General features: G+C 34.8%; 1 protein-coding gene across 2 annotated transcripts; it reads right to left on the minus strand.

The window, feature by feature from the left end:
- Positions 1-7621: 7621 nt before the first annotated feature.
- Positions 7622-21694, minus strand: LOC129756088 (calcium/calmodulin-dependent protein kinase type 1). 2 transcript variants are annotated; one of them, XR_008739390.1, is made up of 3 exons: positions 21460-21694; positions 11654-12955; positions 7622-7746 (listed from the first exon to the last, which is right to left on the minus strand). XR_008739390.1 is itself a non-coding variant. In XM_055752840.1 (3 exons), the coding sequence occupies exons 2-3, from the start codon at positions 12859-12861 to the stop codon at positions 7724-7726; spliced, it is 1140 nt and encodes a 379-aa protein (XP_055608815.1). In that variant the 5' UTR covers positions 12862-12955; positions 21460-21694; the 3' UTR covers positions 7622-7723. The 2 variants fall into 2 exon arrangements, 1 of the variants encoding a protein (XP_055608815.1); XM_055752840.1 differs by having other exon boundaries at positions 11745-12955.
- Between the last annotated feature and the right edge of the window lie 1792 nt (positions 21695-23486).

Genomic DNA, 23486 nt, shown 5'->3' on the forward strand with positions numbered 1-23486 from the left:
ACAATGTGTGTGTCATGTTGTAGCGCGTACATTTCAGATCAAGATGATTTAAAGGTTTTAATATGAATCCTGTTATTATGATTTCAGAAAAAAAATGTAGGGGAATTTACGGTAAAAACAACCATAACTCCATTTTCCAAAGCGTCTGGTGGCTCAAACAGCCTTCATTGAATTTCTCAGAAAAAATGCATAAGATAAGTCTCGTTTGCTTCAAAATTTTCAAGTCCGATCATGGTTTTTTTTAACTTTTTGAAAAATTAAAGGGAATTGAGGGTAAAACAGGCATAACACAGAGAACCAGAGAACGGGCCCCGAACAAATATGTGTCGAATCCGTGTGTAAGAATTTGAATCGTCGGCCATTTTAAAACCGTTAAAATTTGCCTAAAAACAGCACCATCTAGTGGCTCTTAGCTAAGTGACTCAGCTGTTGTTGTCGATTTTTTTTTGTCAACAGTTGAGAACACTCAGAACATAAACAACCAAAAACTTGCTTCCAGGTCGCACCAACACAGAGTTCAGTTAGTTTTCTTTTTTTTGGGGTGTAGAAAAAGCAACATAATGAAATTTGCAGCAGGAACTATATGCGCTTTTAACGAAATCTTTTTCTTTTGGCAATGATGCCTCATTTGGTACTCGTTTTGTATTGAGCCACTGATTTTGTTTGAGAAAAAAAGCAAACATTATTTAGTTGTTTGAAGAGAAAGTTCATATAAGATTTAAATTATGTGTCTGTTTTAATATAAATTATAATTTCAAAAATAGTTCAGTAAACATTTGCCGCAACATTTGATTTCTGTATGATGTGTTAATTTATGATACCCCTCTAATGGATAAACTCCACTTTTTGTTAAGGATCAAATTTTAATCAAATTTCACCCATAACGAAGCATTTCAAATCTAATTAATCGAAAGAATCACCACCCATCTTTGTTCGAACATTGCGAAATTCTAGCATGTAAACATCGCGTCATTTCTGCCAGGATAGGACTTCAGTACCTACTTCCGAAAATATTCGAAAATTGGAATAGCTTCCTAATATCGAATTTAGCCTCTTAGACAGAGCAAAGTAATTGTATGGAGGTTACCCGGACACCTAAGAATCCTAAGAATTTAAGGGAATAGCAATAGGCATTTAAAAGCAACTTGATATCAAAATTTTATAAATTCTTCAAATATTCCCCCCTTCTATTATACCAATTACAGATATCCGATAACACCATGCGCCGAGTTTTCACTAGTCCTACCGAGATAACAATTTTGTGAAAGAAAAAAGAATACTGAATGAATTTTTAAATTTGTGTTCATCATCGAAATTGATTCTAAATTATAAAAAAATCAATTAAGTCTTGATGTAGTGAATTTCATATCCACAAAAACAAACACAGGCCAAAACTGAAAAACCATACAATTATTTTAATTCCTGATTGAGTGACTGAAAATAAATTTGGCTTTGAGTGCATTTTTCTTTCGTTGAAGGTACTATCGTCTGAGCGTGTAGAAAAAATGGAAAAAATAAAAGTACCGGTAACGACATCTGGTGGCTCTTAGCTAAGTTGCAAAAATGGCGTCGATTATTTTGAAATCACGGTTGGTATTTTTACACACGGTTGGGGCTCCAGCCCGAACTCTGGTTCTCTGTGGGCATAACTCCTATTTTCGATGCGTGCGGTGTATCAAATAGGCTTCGTTGCATTCCTCGAAAAAAATCACACATGATACGTTCCATTTGGTTCAAAATTTTCAAGTTCGAACATGCGTTTTCTGAAATCATTGAAAAATGCAGGGGAATTGAGGGTAAAAACATCCATAACTCCATTTTTCAAAGCTTGCGTTTGCTCAAAAAGCCTTCATTGGATTGATTTCTCGGAAAAAATCACACAAGATACGTCCCAATAGATTCACAATTTCAAGTCCGAACATGCGTTTTCTGAACAATTTGAAAATATAGGAAAATTGAACGTAAAACAGCCATAACTCCATTCTCTTAAGCGTGCGGCGGCTCAAACAGCGTTCATTCGATTCCTCGAAAAAAACTCCACAAAATATAACCCGTTCGGTTCAAAAATATAATCAAGACCCAACATGCTTTTTCTGAGCTATTTGAAAAACGTTAGGCAATTGAGGGTAAAACAGCCATAACTCCTGTTCCCAATCCGTGCGGTGGCTCAAACAACCTTCGTTGGATTCCTTCAAAATTTTCAAGTCCGAACCTGCTTTTTTCTGAAATCATCGAAAAATGTAGGGGAATTGAGGGTAAAAACAGCCATAACTCCATTTTTCGAAACGTGCGGTGGCTCAAACAACCATTATTGAATTCCTTGGAAAAAATCACACAAGATACGTCCCAAATGATTCAAAATTTTCTAGTCCGAACATGCTTTTTCTTAACAATTTGAAAAATTGAGGGGAATTGAAGGTGAAACAGCCATAACTTCATTTTCCGAAGCGTGCGAGGGCTCAAACAGCCTTCATTTGATTCACCGGAAAAAACTCCACAAGATACAACCCATTTGGTTCAAAATGTTTAAGTCCGAACAAGCTTTTTTTATGAAATAATAATAAAAATATAGGGGAATTGAGGGTAAAAACAGCCATAACTCTATTTTATGAAGCGTGCGGTGGCCAAAACAGCCTTCATTCGATTCCTCAGAAAAAATCACACACGATAGGTCTGTTTTCGTTCAAAATTCTCTGGTTCAAATCAGTGTTTTTCTGGAATGTTTACAAAATATAGGGGAATTAGGGGTTAAAAAGGCACTATATATCCGTTTGCAAGCTTGTGCGGCGTTTGAAACTATGTCCAATCGATTCTCGGGAAATTTTCACAAAAGGAAAATATAATTTCATAGATTTGTGTCATGTAGGACGAAAGATATTGAATTTCTTCGCGGTTTGTACACTTTTTCCCATTGTGCAACGGTGACTTTCTGGCGTTTGGCCTTGTTTCAAGGTAGTCCTTTGTCGTCTGAAAGAAACAGGAAAGGGAATGGATTCGCATAAAATGGGAATTGTGTTTTGCTTACTGCCGGCCTGAAGGAAACGGGAAGGGAATTGGATTTCCATTGAAAGCAGGCAGCTTGGCCGGTTCTTGTTTGCCAGTGGATTGAAATAAGGGAATGTTTTTTTTTTGCTTTTGCTACATACATACGCACAGTGCTCGGTTCGATGGCTGCCTGGTGGCATAGAAGCTGAATTTTGGGTGCATATATCAAAAGCAATTTCCGTTTGTTTTTTCGTTTGTGTGTCTGTTTGTCTCCAATAAGCTTAGGCGTCATGAGACCTAGAGAGCTGAAATTTGGTTCCTGCCCAAGCAACCAGAATTCCCTTAAAAAGGTTCCATAGAAGCTTACCCGCATACTAAAAAACCATATCTCAAACAGTCTCTACGATACATCTACGGTTTCAGAAATAGTGATAGTATCTGTAAACGTAGCTGTTCTTCTAAACTTTACTTCGCCAACGATAACAACGAAATATGAACGTTCATGTGAACACGTGCGATGGTATCTGAAAAGGTGATAGAATGATTTGAACGATTTCCTTTAATTTTTCTTTAAACGTAAAACTGAACTCTAACCGTAAAACAAACCGTCCATCCCTTGTGTCATACTTGTCATACCCGCTCGTCAAAATCAACCCCCTGGCAACTTGACAGTTTTGGCGAGTTTCGTGTGCCTAATTAAAATTCGCAGATGTCGCATGTGTACCGCTTGTTTACATACTTTTCGAGCCATACGTATGAAACGGGCACATCAACAAATGTGGTGTGAATCATAAAATTCGATTGAATGAAAAAATGTTCCAACCGAAATTATTATTCTCATTCAATATTCTATCTATTTATTTATTGTTTAGGAACAGTTTTCCATAAACCGAGAAATGTTCTGCTATAATTTGAAAATTTTGTTATACTAAAATTTTCCTATGTATCGCAGTTTATGAAAATCACTCGATGATTGTTGTGGTAACGTTTTGATTTACATTTATTGTGTACGATCGTCATCAATAGTTTTGGTAGAAGGGGTTCTTTTCTAAAAAATCTGCCGTGTATCAGTGAATTATATTGATCAGTCTAGAAGTTTTAAACCTAATAAAGGACACACAGATTTACGTCTGTGTGCCGTTTGCTTCGACTGAACTTTTGAAAACAGATTCACTTCACGTATGACTGAGCTAATTTTCAATTTGAATCGTTTTTTCATTTGTTGAATCGATTAAAAGATAACATATTTCCATATGCGTCCTTCCGACATGTTAAGTCGATTGATTTTCGATTTGACAGAACCAGAGAACCAGAAAAAACTGGCACGCACGCGATTTGTATGGGAAACGTCAAGTTGCCAGGGGGTTGGTCAAAATCAACGAAATGCCCGGTCAGAGATGCCAATTGGTTTTGTACAAACTCAGTACACAATTATGGAAATAATTTAATTTTTTCTACTATCATTATACTTAACAAATTTCAGCTCTTGATTTAGGCCGATGACATATAGTGCACGTGATGCGTGTAGCGCCGATGTGGTCTAGCGGATAGGCTGGCGCGAGTCTGGTTTTGGTATGCCAGGCGTACTGGGCTCGATTCCCGGTATCGGCAAGAAAAGTTTTGGGTTCGAATCCCATAAGTGGCCGACAGGTAAGATGTGTTTTCTCTTATAACTGAATTCGGTATCCGACAGATTTCAAGTTCATGACGAACTGCTCCAATTCATCTGAATTTGAGGTCTTTCATTAGAAAAATTGCAGAATCTTTAGATATATTTTTTTTTATTTTTCTTATAGTTGTCTAAACCAACCTTTCATTTAACCATGTCAATCATTAAAAATTTCTTAAAGTCATTAAGTCAGTAAGTAGGTCTAAAAGCATTCGATCTAAGCCAATAAATCTTTTTTAATTTTCACATTTTAATCTTATAATGGTACAATTTTGAAAATTTAGTCTAGTTGGCATCACTGCCGAGTGCTGTCAACTGAAATAGAAGAAGAATACGAAAAAAAACAAGATGTTTCGTTTTTCGCGTTCAACTTCAACTCGTTCAACCTTCTTAAGTTCCAGCAGCAACAATTCCTCTACGATTGTGGTCCGGCGGACGGACAGACTTTTAGGACCCACTGGGGGACATCAGCGCAAAAGGTAAATTTCATTAACATTAGAATTTATTCGAATGTACGAAGAAGGTTTCCTTTATTTTAGCAACTGGAGCTGGAGGAGCAATGTTATGCTGGGAGGAACATAACTACGCTGGAAGGAACATCGAACGATGGATGGATTTATTGACCAGCAGCTACGTCAACGTCCCGCCCGTGTTTCGGAAATACCTCTTCCTGGTAGAGGAAAGGAAGGAAGGATTCCGGTAGCGCCGAAATAATGAAAGCACCCATTCGCTGTGCATGTGGCCGGATGGGATCGTTGTTGTCGATCCCTGACAACAACTCTGATATCCAATTCTTGATGGATGATTTTGTAAGTGAACTAAATGTATAAATATTTAATAAATAATTAAATTCAAACCAAAATATTTTCATCAAAAGATCCGAAAACCCTGTATTAAAATTTGCACATGTGTGCGTGCCACATTCACGTATGATTCCAATAAGCGTAGGCATACCTTCGGAAGGTACGTTTTGTCAAATCGTTTCAGAACTTTTACAGCCAGTGTTCAGTTACAAGAGAACTTTAAGAATAACTGTAGTGAAAACAGTTTGATGACCAGAATACGTTTTCCACGAGCGGTTTTTGGACGTTATCTCAATTGTTTGCAGAACAGTTCCTCCATACAATCGTTTTAACAGTTTTAAACAGTAACATAACTTAACGCCATATTCAACAGACCGTCGTTTTGGACTTCACATTAAGTGGAATGTTTTTTACGATGTCAGTTAATGTTTTTTAAAAGTTTTTTTACGCTGTTCCAAATGATTGTATAACTATTGTAGTAACTGTTTGGTAACAGTATTTTTCTATTCGGGTAACCAGCTCTCGTTTGTGTCTGAAGGGAATACTAATCAGCTCAAAATTTAAGTTCTTAATGCTACTTTCAAGTTCGTTTAGGTGGCTGTAGAGAACGCTATTCAGCTTCTAAGAGAATGTCAAGAAACTTCTACGCGCCGAAAAAAAAACCGATTGACAGATGCTCTGACAACCAGATGTCAGATTGCTAGGTTGCCGGTCTATCATGGTTCATCTCATTGGTTTTAATTATATTGTTTTGTCTACAAAAGCTGCTTACACGCTTAGGGAATTGAACCGCTGCTCTCTAGATTGCAATGAAACTCACCAGCCTCTCGACCGATCCAGCAATAGTTCATTGCCATTGTAATTTAGTATTTAAACTCAATATCATTTGAGGTGATTAAATAGGCTGAGGTTGAGGTTGAGATGATTGAATAGTTTGTTCCTTATGTCGTTTGAAGGACTTTCAGTACACAATATGAATAATAACAATAATTCGCATCATCAAAAATTTATTCGAACATCTTAACATTTATTAGAAAAATTCGAAAAAATCTTGAATTCCATTTGTAAATATCAGTACAGATATAAACAAATCAAATACCATGACAAGAAATTGACAGACATTTTTGACATGTCGCTCAGAATTCCCATATAGGTTCTTTAAAACACCTTCAAGTATCTTAATGGTGCGTTTTAGGATGTTACTCGAACGTTATCGACCTTCTTGAAAGACATTTTTGACATGTCGCTTAGAATTCCCATATAGGTTCTTCAAAACACTTTCAAGTATCTTAATGGTGCGTTTTAGAATGTTACGCGAACGTTATCAAGCTTCTTGAAAGAAGTTCCATTAAATGCGCTTAGAAGTTCCGTTATGGATAGTTTATCCTTTCAAAGGGCGATAGAAGTTCCTGAGTAACTTTTACGCGACAAGAGTCACCTGAAGTTCCCGTAAAACATTTTTTCAGCCAAATGTGAACTTCGGAGTTCGGAGTTAAGTAAAAACGCGACTTTTGGTTGCTTGGGTGGTATCCACCAAAGCCATCCCCCCCCCCCCCCCCCCTCCCACTCCTTTTATGTGCTAACGTCATTAGTGAACGACCCCTAAGTACTTACCATGTTGCGCATTTCTTCTTGCTCCGCATTCTCTCAGATGTTGGGCGAGAGATGAATCCGTGTAAGTAATAAGATTTAATGAATTTGTGACACAACCACTGATAAGCTGATCCGATACCAATAAAAAAAAATTCGACTTTTTTCGTATATCATTTAATAGATATAAATAAGAACGAAGAAACTAAAGAGACTATAGTAAACAAAAGGGAGCCATCTGATCCTTTCAAAGTAATGAGCTTGCAACCCTGCTGTTGGGCTGCCTTTAAGACTGCTTGGTTTTGCTAGATTTGAATGACACTGACAGAAAATCAAAAATTCCATTCATGACATTTCGTCTCTTTGTTTACTATTAACTCGTTAGAAGAAACATTTACTTTGCACATTTGCAATGATATTTTTTATACATTCTTATCGAAGTATTTGAAACTGCTCGAAAATAGTAAAAGCAATTTCTATTGCTTTATTCATGTGGAATTTATAATATTGTGACATTTGAAAATAAAAATTAAAAAACGGTGGAACTTTCTTTCATTTTAAATAAGATGCGATGTGAAAACACAGGAAACATTATTGTTATATTTATCGTTCTAGGAAAATTTTACACAATAAACGGAATCATATTCTGCAGTTAATATATTATTTCTTCGCTATCTCATACCAGAATTCTGATCACGCCTGCAATGAAATAAAAATCTGTTAATGTACTTACAGTTCAAATTGATATGCATAACAATTTGGTTATGATAATATGAATTGATTAACATTGTGTCTAAAATAAAAGCAGTGAAGGAAAAAAGAAGAAAAAAAGAATGACGACCTAAAAGCCAGATAAGTAAAGTATTTTATCTTTTTGAATTAATAATACAAATTTTTATTATATTGTTTTGTATCCATTTAATCATTGGGATCAACATGTGATCCGTTGATTTGTTACCAAATAAACAGTAAATTGATGGTTCATATTTTAATCTTATATTTGAATGGAAGCTACAACTGCGAAAAATATATGGAGTGTTTTCTCGAAAGTACTTTTATGTATGTACTCATCTGGCTTTAAGGGGTTTAATGATTTAAATTAAATTAAATTTCCCATGTTTTGAATATTTGTAAGATTTTTTTTTTGGATTCCGTGCCACATTTTCCGTGTGACATTTTCTACTTTTAGGATTTCATTGAAAATCTTCGGTTGTATTAGTTAATTACAATAATTTAAAAAAAAATGAGTTCAGCGTCAAGTACATTATTATAATCAAACTTGGAAAATATTTTAGATTTAAAAGCGTGTGTTTTAGAGCTAAAAGACCACCAGAACTGGTTGGATGGTTTAGAAACTTGCCGTTTCATCATAAGGTGATATGAATTCGAAACTAGCAATTGCTTCGCAAGCTTTTACTTAGCTCGAACTAAGTAGTGGCATAGTTTGAAAGCTTTCAGTTGATGCCGGAACAAATTTGAAATCCTTTTTTGAAAAAGGATTTTAAATTTGGTGATATAAAAAATAATTCAAATGTTTTGGACAAATTGGACAAAAGCTTGCAAGCAACAAACTTGTATACAATCTACATTTTAAAAAACCTAAAAGTTGAATTATTTTTGATCGAAAATTGGAAAAATACATATTAAATACAAAATATGATATAATACTCATCTTCTAAAGTTCGATTTTCGTTCATTCAAATGTTTGGAATTTTCGAAAAAATCGAATGGTGATGGTTAGCGAATGACAAAAGAAGAATTTGATTTTTTCAGGTGACAAAGGAAGAAATTGATATTTGTTCCGGCCTTATTTGGTAAGAAACATCACAAAGAAATATTCACTCTGCATCTGTTCCAATATAAATTCATGCCAATCGGAGTTTTTGACCTTCGAAACTATTTGAAAGTAGCAGGGCTGGTAGAGAGTCACTTTTTTTGGGTCAGTCACTAAAAAGTCACTTTTTTCATCATTTGGTCACTAAAGTCACTATTTTCCGAAAAATGGTCACTTTTATCACCAAAAGTCACTTTTTTCACCGAAAATAAACCAATGAAAGAGTAATTTGAATTGTGCGTGTCAATATTGACGGTAGTAACGGTAAATTACTTGATCAGTCAGTCAGAATTTTTTTTCGCCTCCGGCGGAATTTCGGCATGAATCACCCTTGGCTTGAGACATTTCGATCTACGACATTATTTGACGTTCATGAATTGACACTAACTTTGATTGTAGATTTTAATTTTTAGTTCAATCAACCTTTTGTATTGCAACTCAAAACTTGGTATACAAAAACCCTATCTCGTCTTTAGAATGGGTTTTTATTAAGAAGTGTAACTAAGATTGAGATTGAAACGAACCATTTTTTTTATTAAAAAAATCTTTTCTGTCATAACAAATGTTATGTGGATATGAAATATTCTTAAAAAAAAACAATTTCATACTCAATTTTATTTCGTGTTTTTTGTTCTTCTAAATACTTAAAAAAGGGTTTTAAAAATTTACACAAGGCCACAAAATTTACATTTTTCTTAAGTGCAATGAATTTAAACGGTAATTTCAACTAATTTGGGTTCCCCAAATCTAAATATGTATGCAATATATCTATCAGCTTTTGTTATTGAAATGACTTTTGAAAATAATTAAAAATCTTTAGAGAAGTTTCTGCACTTTTTTTTTACAAAAACTCAAATCAAAAACATATTATTTTAAAATAAAAGTTTTATATGAATTGATGAGCTTTAAATAGAATCAAGTTTTTTTGCACTTTCTGCTGTGATGTTAAAAATACTTGTAATGACATTTTTCCATAATCAGTTATCTATCAATGTTTGTAATGTAACTAGTAATAAACTCTTTATCACCAAAACTAAATGTGTTCGGCCGAATTTGACAAAATTTCTAGTTTAATACACTATTTACCAAATCAATAATTTAAAAAAAATAAGCATCAAAATGGTTATAGTGAAACATGTTTATTGAAAAAACTCTTCCTGAAATGTTTTTAAAAACTAATCTTTTTTATTTCCATATTGTTTTTTTAATTTTCAAATAAATTTACCGAATTTTACTGTACTGTTTTTGTCAATTTTCTAATAAACTTGCCGGAATTTTTTTAATCGAACTTTTTAAATTTTTAAGACATATTTTTAACAATTGTTTCCTTGTTTTTAAATTCTGAATTTTCGTGTTCTTCAACCATAAGCCTTTAACTCCAAATTTTTAATAATAAAACATAATTTTAACCTTCTGTTCTTTCAGGACCCAATATTTTTATCAAAAGAGACAAAATACTCAGAGCTTGTAATTTAAAGCTTAAAAACCTGCGATTGAAAATTTAAAAACTTTTTATTAATATTTTTTATATGAAATCATGTTTTTTGGATCGATCAAGATTTTTAAATTAATCTAAAAAGTTTGAAAAATTGTTCTAAGTAGCAACTTTAAAAATAAATTTTAATACGCAGTGTTAACTAACTTTGTATTTGATTTGTGCTTTCAATATTAATAACAAAAGTTTTGAACTCATTATTTTTAATTTTTCTATCATTCAAGTAATTACTCATTTTCTATCATTTCTTTGTCAGTGTAGCTGAAGATGAAGTTATTATTTAAGTTTCGAAAATGAAATTTTGATAACTGGAGGGTTTTACTTTATTAAAGGTTTTATGTCTGGCTTATATAACTGGCACTTTTCAAATAATTATAAATATATTCTTCTTTTTATCAAATTAAATTAAACTATCGAACATTGAATAAATTCTGTTCAAAATTCATTTTTTTATTCAGTATCGTTATCGGTAATTCATATTTTAAATCGTGATTAAATATTTTTTGTTCAAATTAAAAAATTACAGCGGAATTTCTCACCAAACTTCTAGTTGAAAATGAGGAAAAGAATTCCAAATTTAGATGAATAAAAATTAACAATTATTATCATTTTCCTAACATCTATTCATGGTAAGTTTTGTACAAGATTGGACATTTATTTTAGAATTCAGATTTTTTTAATTTTAAATTTGCTTAGAAATTCTTTTGAAACTAATTTATTTCTTACTTTCTTGACTTATCGAAAATTTGAAACATTCATTTACTTAAATGTACTTTTTTCGTTCTACATATTCACAATTTGGTCACTTTTTTCGGTCCTCAAAGTCACTATTTGGTCACTTTTTTTCAAATTTTGGTCACTAAAGTCACTACTTTTTCATTGTCAAACCGCTACCAGCCCTGAAATAGCAATTATCAGCTATAATGTATTATCAAACACATTGAATTTAAACAAGAAGCTACAGCCCATTGCTCCCTCATTAAATATATCAAGGCCAGGGAGAATATGTATTTGTACAGTTGCATGTTTCCTGCAAATTATTTATTTAGCTGAGCTCGACTCTTTTCTCAAGCTATACCTTGTCCTTCAATTTTCACATAATGATTTATAACTGAAATAAATATCTCTTTGGTTTGTGTAACGATTTTGATTTAAAAATGAAACGAATGAGAGATGAATGTGTGTTTGTGTGTGTTAAACGTGATGTATGCATTTTTGAATTTTACAGGATGTTGAGAGAATATAATAAAGGGTACCACAAAATGTATTATACTTACATACTTGTACATATTAGAACTACAACTTTGTTGAAATCTATCTAGACTACAGTGCTTAACGGCACATATGAATTTAGAAGAGTTTATTTACTTGTAGAAGCTGCATCTGTTTTAATTAAAGTTTCGGCAGATGTGTTGCTTATCTGAGAAGAGCTTCGTCCATAAGATCCGCTGCTTAGAGCCATTCGTTGCATTTGGCGTATGACGGTTGCTGCATGATAGGCTTGCTTCCACCGAGATTTTGCAAAATTTTTCTTAAGTTGCTCGGAAACGGTTCCGTGAATATTTTTACTACTTGCTGCGTTACCAGATATCCAAGCGTGTGCCAAGGCTTGTTTGCATGTAAACCGTTTCTCTACATTGACGCACATAAGATTCTTGATGAAATCCTTCGCAGAATCGCTGATTTCGTCCCAATAAGGAGAGTCGAATTCAAATTCACCTTTGAGTATTTGAGCGAAGAGATTAGCATCGTTTTCGTCGTAAAATGGGGGATACCCACAGAGTAAAATGTAGGAAATAACTCCTATGCTCCATATATCTACTGCTTTTCCATACGGCTTTTGAGCCAAAACTTCCGGAGCTACATAGCCTGGAGTTCCACAAGCTGTTGCCATAAAACCTGAATCCTCCATTTTCGATAAACCGAAATCGCTTATCATTATTTTGCTGTCTTCTGCTGTACTATAATAGAGTAGATTTTCAGGTTTCAAATCACGATGGACAACCCCTTGTTCGTGCATATAATCAACGGCTTCCAAAACTTGTCGGATAAGACAAGATGCATCTTTTTCCGTGTAAGAACCTTTTTCTACAATTCTGTCAAACAATTCGCCACCAGTAACAAGTTCCATAATCAAATATACTTTAGCTTTATCTTCATAGGTTTCATAAAGCTGAACGATATTAGGATGAGTAAATATATTTTTATCTGCATTGGGATCTGATTTGTTAGCACTAAATCTCTTTAAAACTCGAATTTCATTTTCGAGGGAATCCTCTTTTCCTTTGAGAGCTTTTTTGTCGATTATTTTCACAGCAAAAGCTTGGCCTGTTTCGCGAAGTTCGCAAAATCGAACCTCAGAAAATGCGCCGGTACCTAAAAGTTCCTTTATGGTATATTTATCCTCGATGCATGGTTGTTTATCATATTCTTTAGGATCTTTTCTGGCCTTTTTTCCTGAATCTTTTTTACCAAAAAGAGGCATGGTAAAATTATTGATACAATGACACTTTTTCAGGGACTTCTAACGATTTTTACGTAAAGTTGTTTTGTTTTTATCAGAATATAGAGTTTTCAATCTACAAGAAAACGAAAAAAAAAATTGTCATTGAAAAACCAAATATTTATTGCAAAAAGTACCGAAAGACATAGATTTTGCTTTTTTGTGATGCTCCGAAAAAAAGATGAAATAAAATATGAATCACGCTACCACTAGGCAGGTTACTCAAGCAACAATTAAAACTTAAATGTGTTTTTTAAGCTTGGTAGTATTTCAGGACAACGACATTTTTTTCACAGAAGCTGGATTCATTCGCAAGTCTTTCGATCGTAAAGAAACATTAGGTTTAGTCTGTTAGTAAAAGGGGGTTCAACGTGTTTTTATAATATTAAAACTCAAAAATCTCTTGAAGAGGACCACTTTTCCCTCATCAGTGTTTTATATATGTTTACGAAACATGACGTTGCTATAAAACAAGATATATAGCGGGCTTGAAGTTTTTTGTCTATGAAATTTAAATTGTTGGAGTTGTTCAACATAATGAATCAGGGAACGCATTTTTCTGTCAAACTCATATATCGAACATTGATAAGTTTTTTTTCTAACTTTATGTGCTACATCTAGTTTTAAGGTTTATCATATCAATCCTAAAACGGACGTTTTTCATTAGAATATCGAACCAAATTAAGACGCAGTAAAATTATTCCACTTGAACGATATTACTGAATACCGTCAACTGGGGCCACATGCAACACTTTTCAACTTCAATGGCGAGTTTGATTTTACATTTTTTCTATCATAAATTTTTATAAGGAAAAAGCGTAAATCGCTGCATACATTTAGGGGTAAACATACTACAAAATATTCTACACGCCGAAATCATGCAAATGAATCTTAGGATGGATGAAATTTCAATGTAAACAATCGCGTAATACAAAACAATCATATTCCAGCATATGGAAACGAGATTTATGAGGTTTAGTTCTGAATTACATTTTGTTGAATCTTGTTCCAGACAGGTAAGTGAATTATAAAAATATTCATTTATAAAAATTTGGTGATTGTCCGAAAAATATTGATACACCAAAAGTGTTGGTAGAGGATAATGAAAGCAATATACTGTCAATATATTTTCGGCACGTATCCGGGCAATTTTATATAGAAACTTGGTAAAATTCGGGCATTTGATTTCAAAATTGACGATAAAAAATCCGGGCAATATCCGGGCAAATTTTTTTTTTTTTTTTGTAAATTCTTTATTTGAAACGGCTCATACCTTTAGTCTTTAAGGAGCCAAACTCTTTTTGTTTTTTTACAATAGTTTGCTTACTTCTAGTTCACTTTTTTTTTAAGAAAAGAAAATAGATGGACCTCGCACGACCAAACAATATGCTCGATGTCGTGGTAACCTTGGCCGCAACTACACAAATTGCTGCCAGCAATATCAAAACGATAGAGTACCGCGTCTAAGGAACAATGATTAGACATGAGACGGGAAAATATACGAATAAAATCCCGACTCAAGTTCAATCTATTAAACCATGGTTTAAGGCTTACCTTTGGGATAATCGAATGGAACCACCGACCCTTGTCATCCTCGTCCCATTTGCGCTGCCAGTTGACAAGAGAGTTTTTTCGAACTAAAAAGTAAAATTCGTTGAAGGCGATTTCACGCTGATACGTGTCACCTTCCATTGCCCCCACCTTTGCCAGAGAGTCAGCCTTCTCATTACCCTCTATCGAGCAATGCGAGGGAACCCAGACAAAGGTGATGTAAAAGCGACGTTTTGATAAAGCACTCAAACTATCCCGTATCTTCTCGAAGAAGTATGGCGAGTGCTTTCCCGGTTTTATTGAGTGAATTGCTTGAACAGAACTCAGACTATCCGTTACAATAAAGTAGTGCCCAACTGGCCTTGAAGCGATACTGTCCAAAGCCCAATGAATTGCTGCTAACTCTGCTATATACACAGAGCATGGTGACTCGAGGCAGAAAGAGGCGCTAGATATTTCGTTGAACACTCCAAATCCTGTTGATTCCTCTATAAGTGATCCATCAGTAAAGTACATTTTATCAGCATCGACGTGTCTATATTTAGCTTCGAAAATTCTTTGAATCAGAAGTGGACGATGCGGATCCGGGATTCCACGAATTTCCTGCTGCATAGACAAATCAAACTGGACAGAAGAATTATCGTAGTCTGGGCTACAAACACGAGCGGGAGAATACGAAGAAGGGTTTACCTGCATTGACATGAGGACATGGTATATAGACATAAATCTTGTATCAAAATTTTGCTCAAGTAACCTTTCAAAATTAACGATCACCAATGGGTTCATGACCTCACACCTGATGAGGAACCGAAGTGATAGTAGATTAAATCGATCTTTCAAAGGGAGTATTCCTGCCAAAACTTCAAGACTCATGTTGTGCGTTGAGGGCATAGAGCCCAAAGCGATGCGAAGACAACGGTATTGGATACGCTCGAGTTTTATGAGGTGAGTTTTGGCAGCCGACTGGAAACAGAAGCTACCATATTCCATAACTGAGAGGATAGTTGTTCGATACAATTTTAAAAGATCTTCTGGATGGGCTCCCCACCAGGTGCCAGTGATTGATCGGAGAAAATTGATTCTCTGTTGGCATTTTCCCTTCAGATACTCAATGTGTGCTCTCCAGGTACATTTGGAATCAAACCAAACCCCAAGATACTTAAAACACCTCGATTGAGTGATCGTCCTGCCAAGAAGTTGGAGCTGTGGTTGAGCTGGTCTATGCTTTTAGAGAAAACCACCAACTCCGTTTTCTCTGGAGAGAACTCGATTCCAAGCCCCAAAGCCCAGGATGACAATCTGTTTAAAGTATCTTGTAAAGGTCTGTGCAGATGTGACTCAGTATTACCTGTTACAGATACTACGCCATCATCTGCAAGTTGTCTTAAAGTGCAGCCTTCAGAGAGACAACTGTCGATGTCACTTACGTAAAAGTTGTACAAAAGTGGGCTTAAACATGAACCCTGCGGGAGACCCATGTAGGAGGTTCTTCTAATTGCAATATCTCCGTGAGCAAAGTTCAGATGTTTCTCACAAAGCAAGCTGTATAAGATGTTGTTCAATAGAGGAGGCAGACCCCGGGAGTGCAACTTGTCTGACAAAACCTCTATCGACACTGCATCAAAAGCTCCATTTATGTCCAGAAACACTGAAGCCATTTGCTCACGTTTTGCGTACGCCCTTCGAAACCCAAATTGAGTATCTGAAAGGAGACCATTTGCTTCTACCCATTTATCCAAACGAAACAAAATCATTTTCTCCATCAATTTGCGTATACAAGACAACATCGCTATAGGACGGTACGAATTCGCATCGGACGCTGGTTTTCCGGGCTTTTGGATAGTGATAACTTTCACTTGTCTCCACTCTTGGGGAACAATGTTGTTCTCCAAGAATTGATTAAATAAATTTAACAAGCGAAATTTTGCGGCGTCCGGAAGGGTTTTCAACAAGTTAAATTTGATTTGATCAATTCCCGGAGCTGAATTGTTACAAGAGAGGAGCGCAAGTGAAAATTCGACCATCGAAAAGCTTGAATCCAGACCACACCTATCAGAAGGCACGTTCCGGATTATTTTTTGCACAGGTGTAGAATCTGGACAGACTTTCCGTGCGAAGTTGGATATCCATCTATGTGTATATTCTTCACTTTCATTTGTAGATGATCGATTACGCATGCTTCGTGCAACTTTCCATAAGGTACTCAAGGATGTTTCCCTTGTTAAACCACCCACAAAATTTCTCCAATACGCCTTTTTCTTCCCTTTGATCAATTTTTTGAACTGATTTTCAAGGGAAACGTATGATTCAAAAAGGACGAGGGTTCCATGTTTTCGAAAATCTTTGAATGCTTTTGATTTGTCCTTATAAAGCTTGGAACACTGCTGGTCCCACCAGGGATTTGGGGGCCTTCGAAGAACAGGTGAATCTGGGATGGGTTTTGTTTGGGCGCAAAGTGCACTTTCATGGATCAAACGTGAAAGGAAGTGATACTCTTCCAAAGGAGGTAAAACATTCATAGAATCAATGGCATCTGTTATTTCGTCCGAGTACTTTTTCCAGTCGATGTGTCTTGTAAGGTCATATGCCATATTTGTTGAATTTGAAGTGCTGGCCCCATTGGTGATTGTAATTTTGATTGGCAAGTGATCACTACCATTGGGATCAGGGATTACCTTCCACTGGCAATCCAATGATAGTGAATTTGAGCAGAGTGAGAGGTCAATTGCACTTGGTCTTGCAGGAGGTTTAGGTACTCGTGTTTTTTCACCCGTGTTCAAAATTTTTATATTGAAACTGTCACAAATGTCATATATAAGAGTAGAACGACTATCGTCAATTTGTTCTCCCCAGACAGTTCCATGTGAATTGAAGTCACCCAGGATCAACCTTGGCTCAGGAAGCACTGAGCACAGGTCCTCTAGGTGATTTCGATCCACTGCAACTCTATGAGGCCAGTACAAACTGACAACGCATAAGTCCTTACCTCTTATAGTTGTATGACATGCAACAGCTTCAATTCCTCCTGATAAAGGGAGGTGGATTCTATAAAAGGAGTGGCGCTTATTGATCCCCAAAAGCACCCCTCCATAAGAATCGTTGCGATCCAGACGGATAATGTTAAAATCGTGGAAGGAGAGGTTTGATTCAGAAGAAAGCCATGTTTTCGGGCAAATTTTGTCAAAACCCAGAATTTACTCAACAAAAATCAAGAAAAAAATGAAAAAAAAATCTTCATCGAAACTCATCGAAAGATTTTAGATTGTATTTTAGGCTTTAAGAGGGGAGTAGGGTCTAACACTTTTTTATTTTCTTATTGTAAAACATTTCAAGAATATTGTGTCAAATTTTCAAGTCAATCGAAGCAAAACTGTAGAAATTATAGGCCTTTATCCCCTCTTATCTAATACTGCAAGAATTCGGCGGCAGAAACTTCAAACGCGTTTTTCTCGAAAGCACATTTTTAAAGTCAGTGGACATCGTCATTTTAAAACTACTTCACCGATTCTTTTCAAATTTGGAATATATTTCCTACATATAAAATACCAAACCCCAACGATTTTCTTTTTTTTTACTTTGGGAAGATTTTACAGATAAAAATTGGCGGATTTTTTTGTGAAAATCGTAGTTTTTACTTCAAACAGCCACAAAAAATTCATAAATTTTTTTTTAATTAAATAAAATCGTTGGGGTCCAGAAAAACATCTATTAAAAATATTTTGCTCTGATTTTTTTACTTCAGATGATACTGAGATACAGGGTCCACCGCAAATCCTGTTTTCTAAAAGGCATCCTCGAAAGTGCGAAAGGCATCCTCTAAAAAAAATTCGTGAAAATGGTGTTTTTTTTTATCCGTTAGACCCTACTCCCCCCTTAAAAAACGTACCTACATGATAATTTTCATAAAACTAGTCAAAACAAATTTCGTTTTGGAGGTATAAACAGGCTTGGCAAAAGTCATCGTCATGAGGCGTGAAGCTGTGACTGTGAAGCCTCTTGGTCCGTCAAACTCAATGGGCGATGGAAGCGAAAAGTTATTCTTTTCCTCCTTAAGAAAAACGCCTTTAGAACTGTCAAAAGTTGGGTGAAATTATAGCTGCATCCCACTTGCACTAACGCAAAACCATCACCCAAATTCGTCAGCGCTTCCATCGCCTATTGACTGTTCCTTAACGACCAGTCACTTCGTTTGCCAGTCATTCATTCCCCAGTCATTTGAAGCTAAAAGAATGACCTAGTCAAGCAATCGCATTCAAACGACCGATGACGAAAAAGAAACGCATTTATTATTATTGTTGCTCCTGCCAGCAAGCCGAATACGACAGAAGACGAAAAAGAAAAGAATTTATTATTATTGTTGCTTCTGCCAGCAAGCCCGTTTTCGGTTTTTTATTGCTATTGTTGCTCTCTGCCAGCAAGTCGTTCAATTAGTTGTACGTTGTACCCAACGATGCCACATTTTGATCGGTATTATCACTGTATCTTATTCTCACCCATAAAAGTCTCAATATAACAGAAAGAGATACACTGATAATACCGATCAAAATGTGGCATCGTTGGTTGTACCTGCCGTCAACAGCCGACCAAAGTGTGAAGAGATTTGCCAGTCACTCTCAGGAGAAATTTTGACCTTGTGTAGGAGCTTCACCAGTCGATGATGGAGAAATGTTGATTGTTGTCGTGCTTTATCCGTCATGCGAGTAGTGAGGCTCCGTCAATTGAGAACAGTGCCAGTCGTTTGATGAAACAAAACTAGTCGGGTCAAGCGTGACGGGCGAAATTTACCATCACTGGGTATAAATACAAAAAAAAATTACAATACAATTTGTTTTTTTTTTGTTTAATATACCAAAAAAAATGAAAAAATACGGACATTTTTCACTGAAATCCGGGCAACCGGGCCGGGCCGGACTGGTTATAAATTTTGTTTTAATTATCCGGGCAAAACCGGAAATCTGGCAACCTTAGTCATACTGAGTAAAGTGTTTTACGGCATCGAAACATGTAAAAATTTGTACATGTATTGCTCGATTTTTTTTTATGAGAATCAAAAAATTTTAAAAATTCTTTCACAGTGTTAAAAGCTATGTCATCATCAATTTGTAATCATTCAATGATAACCTTATTTCAGAATATTGAAATTAAAATTGGATGAGTGTTGTGGTATACAAATGTTGCATCTAATCCTGCTGTTGCATGATGCCCCATTTGACGGTATATTCAAAGATGTTGCTTTCTGTTCAATGGATGTTGTGAACTATCATAACTTAAAAAAACATTTTGTGAAATTATTTATTGAAATTTTAACCTAACATGTTTTTTAATGATTTAATAAGTTAATGTTATTGCATAACAATCGCATATGAAAAAACCGAGCAAGCGAGAAAATGAGCATTTGCAGTCTTAGATTATATTTTTGGTATAATGATCACAAATTTCAGCATTTCTCCAAACCATGGCCAGAATGTGTCAAGAGAACTGATGCTGAAATTGATGTTCTTCCTAATATAAAACATACATTTTAAACTGAGGAAATGGACTCGATTTTCAAGAATTAGTTGAACGTGATGTCGTTGATTCTCTTGAAACTGGCAAAGAACTACATATAAACAGTTGGAAACAGAACCAGAATTTGAAGGAGAAACAGATTCCGTTGCATCTAAACAGCTGACATCCAAAAGTTCAGTGTTTGGCACAAAACGCTAATCGCTATTTAGTCCGCTGATTTTCTGCTAGCACACTGCATCCGAACATTTGTCGGAAGCTTGCTAATGCATCGAACAACGAATGATCGTGCTTCTTGTAAACAATTCAAACGCCGAACGTATTGCAAAAGTCTCTTGAGAAATTAACTCTGACATTTTCTGTTACAAAGAATTGAAAAAAAAAACATAGACAAACAACGCTAGACAATTTATTCAAGCCAGGCCCTTCCTTATCTGCGAAAACTGATGACGACAGCGATCAACTCGTTGAAATTTCTTCATTGTTTTCAGATTAAAAGTTTGTTCTTTTAAATAACCTTTCATTAACAGTCTTTTATTATTTTATGTGAAAATGGCCTTTTCTTGATTATATCTTACTTTAAATGAAATAAAACGATATACTTCAATGAAGCGGGTTGCTTATTTTAAAAAAATTGGAACCGAATCTTTTCAATTTATATGAATTTGTATGTATATGTCTGTTTGAATAAATTCGTAATATTTCACATATGGATATATTTTATAGTGGAATACCCCGAGTTGATTTTTTTCCGTATTTCTTTATATTGTTTTATATTGAAGTCTCTTGTAAAAATGACGGTACGTCAGGTTGGATACAAAATGTATGCAACACTTTACTGTTTAGACCAAAAGATTTTATGTGAGAAAAATAGTCATCAGCTTTTTCCTCCGAAATACTTGATTTACTATGTGTTATCTCTCAATTGCACATGCTTTATAATGTTATTATACTTATCTGACTTCTGACTATAAAGATCATTCTTTGATACCTTATGTTGGAATTCTTTTTTAAATTTATTTGTCTGTCTTCTGCTAGTCCTATGGGTTCATATTCGGCAAAAATTTATTTTTATAAATGGAGCACTGATTTTTCATAATTTGTTGGACATGAATAGAAGGGCAAAAATTGTTCTATCAAATCTGCCAATATTCTTCATAGTAACTTTTCATGAGACACATAATAGACCTTCAAACGGGTGTAGAGGAGAATGTACACAGCAAACCTTTCGAATAAAATTAATCAATCAAATCAAATCAACACGGTGCAACTCCTCATTAAATGAATAATTGTTATTCGTTTTCCATCCGACAGAGCATAGAAATTATCAAGCATTCTACATTATCAGTATTTCATATCAATACATCGATTTAGTACGTTTTTTTTTTGTTTCCATAGCACTCACTGCGATAATCATCCTCATTTTCAATATTTTAAGGACATCGAATTTTTTTTTCTGCATACTCAGATTACATTGGACAGGTACAGACATATAAATCATTCTTATTTGATTCTAGTACTCACCAAAAAATCTAACAGGTTTCCGTAAATGCTTGGCGATTTTTTTCTTTTGCTACTGTTGGTTCTAATCCAGCATCGATTGGCCGCGAATCAAATAGTGTAACAGCTCTAAGCGTAATTTGCACATCTATATAAATATAACTATAGATTACTCAATGTGATTATTTCAATAGTTCCAATCGGCGATTTATAATAAATGCAGTTTGCAAAATCTTTCAAGTGATTTGAATTGCTCAAGATGAATAATAAAGTAACAATGTCCTTACCGTACAGTGAAGCTCAAAAGTTTGATTGGGCATTAGCATCGCTGCACTGAAGGCGGGACAAACGAGAAAGCATGGAGAATTCCAGCTCAAAGTTGTTCTCGGTAGTCATGCAAAAGAAAAAGCAAACTGAAACACGTTCAAGTCAACTCATTTTCGTGTTGTTTAGACAGGTTTAGACATGCAATACACCAGGTCGAAAAAAGCCCTGATGGTTTTATCGATAACTGAGTGGAGTAATCAATGTATCTTAACTTTTATGTTCCCACTAGACCATGACAAAAATGAACCAATAAATAGAACGAATAAACTGTAGGAGAGAGTTGGATTATATTTTATATCTTTTTCCTGTTTTAGTCATATCTTTAAGAAAAAATCACTTTCAGTAACGCCATTTTTCCGTTAATGAATTATTTTTTACATTTTTTTCAAAAATTACATAACTACAGGGGCTAAGGAACATAACTTTCACTTTTCAGTACTCTTTCGGTTGTAGTTTTTACACGCTTCAACTATTTTTTTCCAATATTTGGAAAAGTTCTGAGACTGACTCATAGCTACATTTTATTTTATACGATTTTTTTTTGTTGTTTTCGTACTTATATTACGAATAACAGTAATATTTTAAGAAACTAGGTGTAATCAGTGAAAATTGGTGTTGGGCTTAATTGGTTGTACCGTGTATGAGACAATTCAAGATGTGTGTAGTCACCTACTGCTATGCTATGCTAACAACATAGGTGTTTTCAGTGAAAATGATGATCATGTTATCAAAATAAAACTAAAATTCTTTTTTTGAAAATCGGGTTAATTTAGAGTGAGATACAGCGCTACAAAGCAAATATTTAACCTCTTTTATATAGTAAAAAAATCCGATAATTCCATGATAGCAGCAAAAACTCCAATGTGACCCTCAAATTTTTATAGTTAGGGGAGATAAGGGCACAACGAGCACCCAGGGCATAATAAGCACTACTCTTTTCTACAAAAGTACGTATTTTCTTAAATAAATTTTCATGAGGATTTATTTCGTACTTCCTATAGCATGAATTTTTCAGAAAAACAGGAATCTCCTTATCATCTTTACAGAGATATTTAAAAAATAAGAGCTAGATTCTCAAGTAACGAAAATATTATAATTTTTGAGCATCACGAAATAAGCTCTTATGATCTTAAAATAACCTTGATCTATAATGTGCGCACTGCATCATGATGTACACATTGTTTCTAAATTTTTACCATCATAAAATTTTAGATTTTTCACTTTTATCAGTTTTAAAACACGTTTTTACTTAAATTTGTTGACTCGAGGCATATAGAGCAACACTGATCGAGGCACGATGAACATTTTCTGCTGTAGAATCTAGCATTGAATTAAATTTGATTTATAGAGCCACAACTTGACTAGTTGACCGACGATTTAGCCTATTGGTAAGGTGCCGGAGAGGTAATCAAAAGACTAGAGTTCGATTTCTGTTCGAGGTGTTTTTTTCCATTTACAATTCATGATCGATTTTTTTGATTGTTACATTATACGGCTAGTAGCATTGTTTGTATTCTACAAAGTGACCTAGATTATTTTCTTATTGCTTTGTTTGATGAATCTACGACTTACCTGACTTCATTAAGTTGAATTCGCTGCTAAATTCCCTGGTAGAAAATGCTCATCGTGCCCTGATTAATGGTGCCTATACTGCCTCAGGGGGGAGGGGGGTGGTGGTTTCTCATTATGCCCCTACAGTGGCTGGATTTCAGCTTTTGGCAAAA

Source organism: Uranotaenia lowii, chromosome 3 (genome assembly GCF_029784155.1).
Source record: "Uranotaenia lowii strain MFRU-FL chromosome 3, ASM2978415v1, whole genome shotgun sequence".
NCBI classification, from domain to species: Eukaryota; Metazoa; Arthropoda; class Insecta; order Diptera; family Culicidae; genus Uranotaenia; species Uranotaenia lowii.

Excerpts from the sequence above, each read along its gene's own strand:
- LOC129756088 (XM_055752840.1), bottom strand. The coding sequence starts at position 12,861 with ATGCCTCTTTTTGGTAAAAAAGATTCAGGAAAAAAGGCCAGAAAAGAT. Across the intron at positions 7,747-11,744 it reads AACAGATGCAGCTTCTACAA|GCGTGATCAGAATTCTGGTA; the intron begins GTAAATAAACTC and ends ATTTCATTGCAG.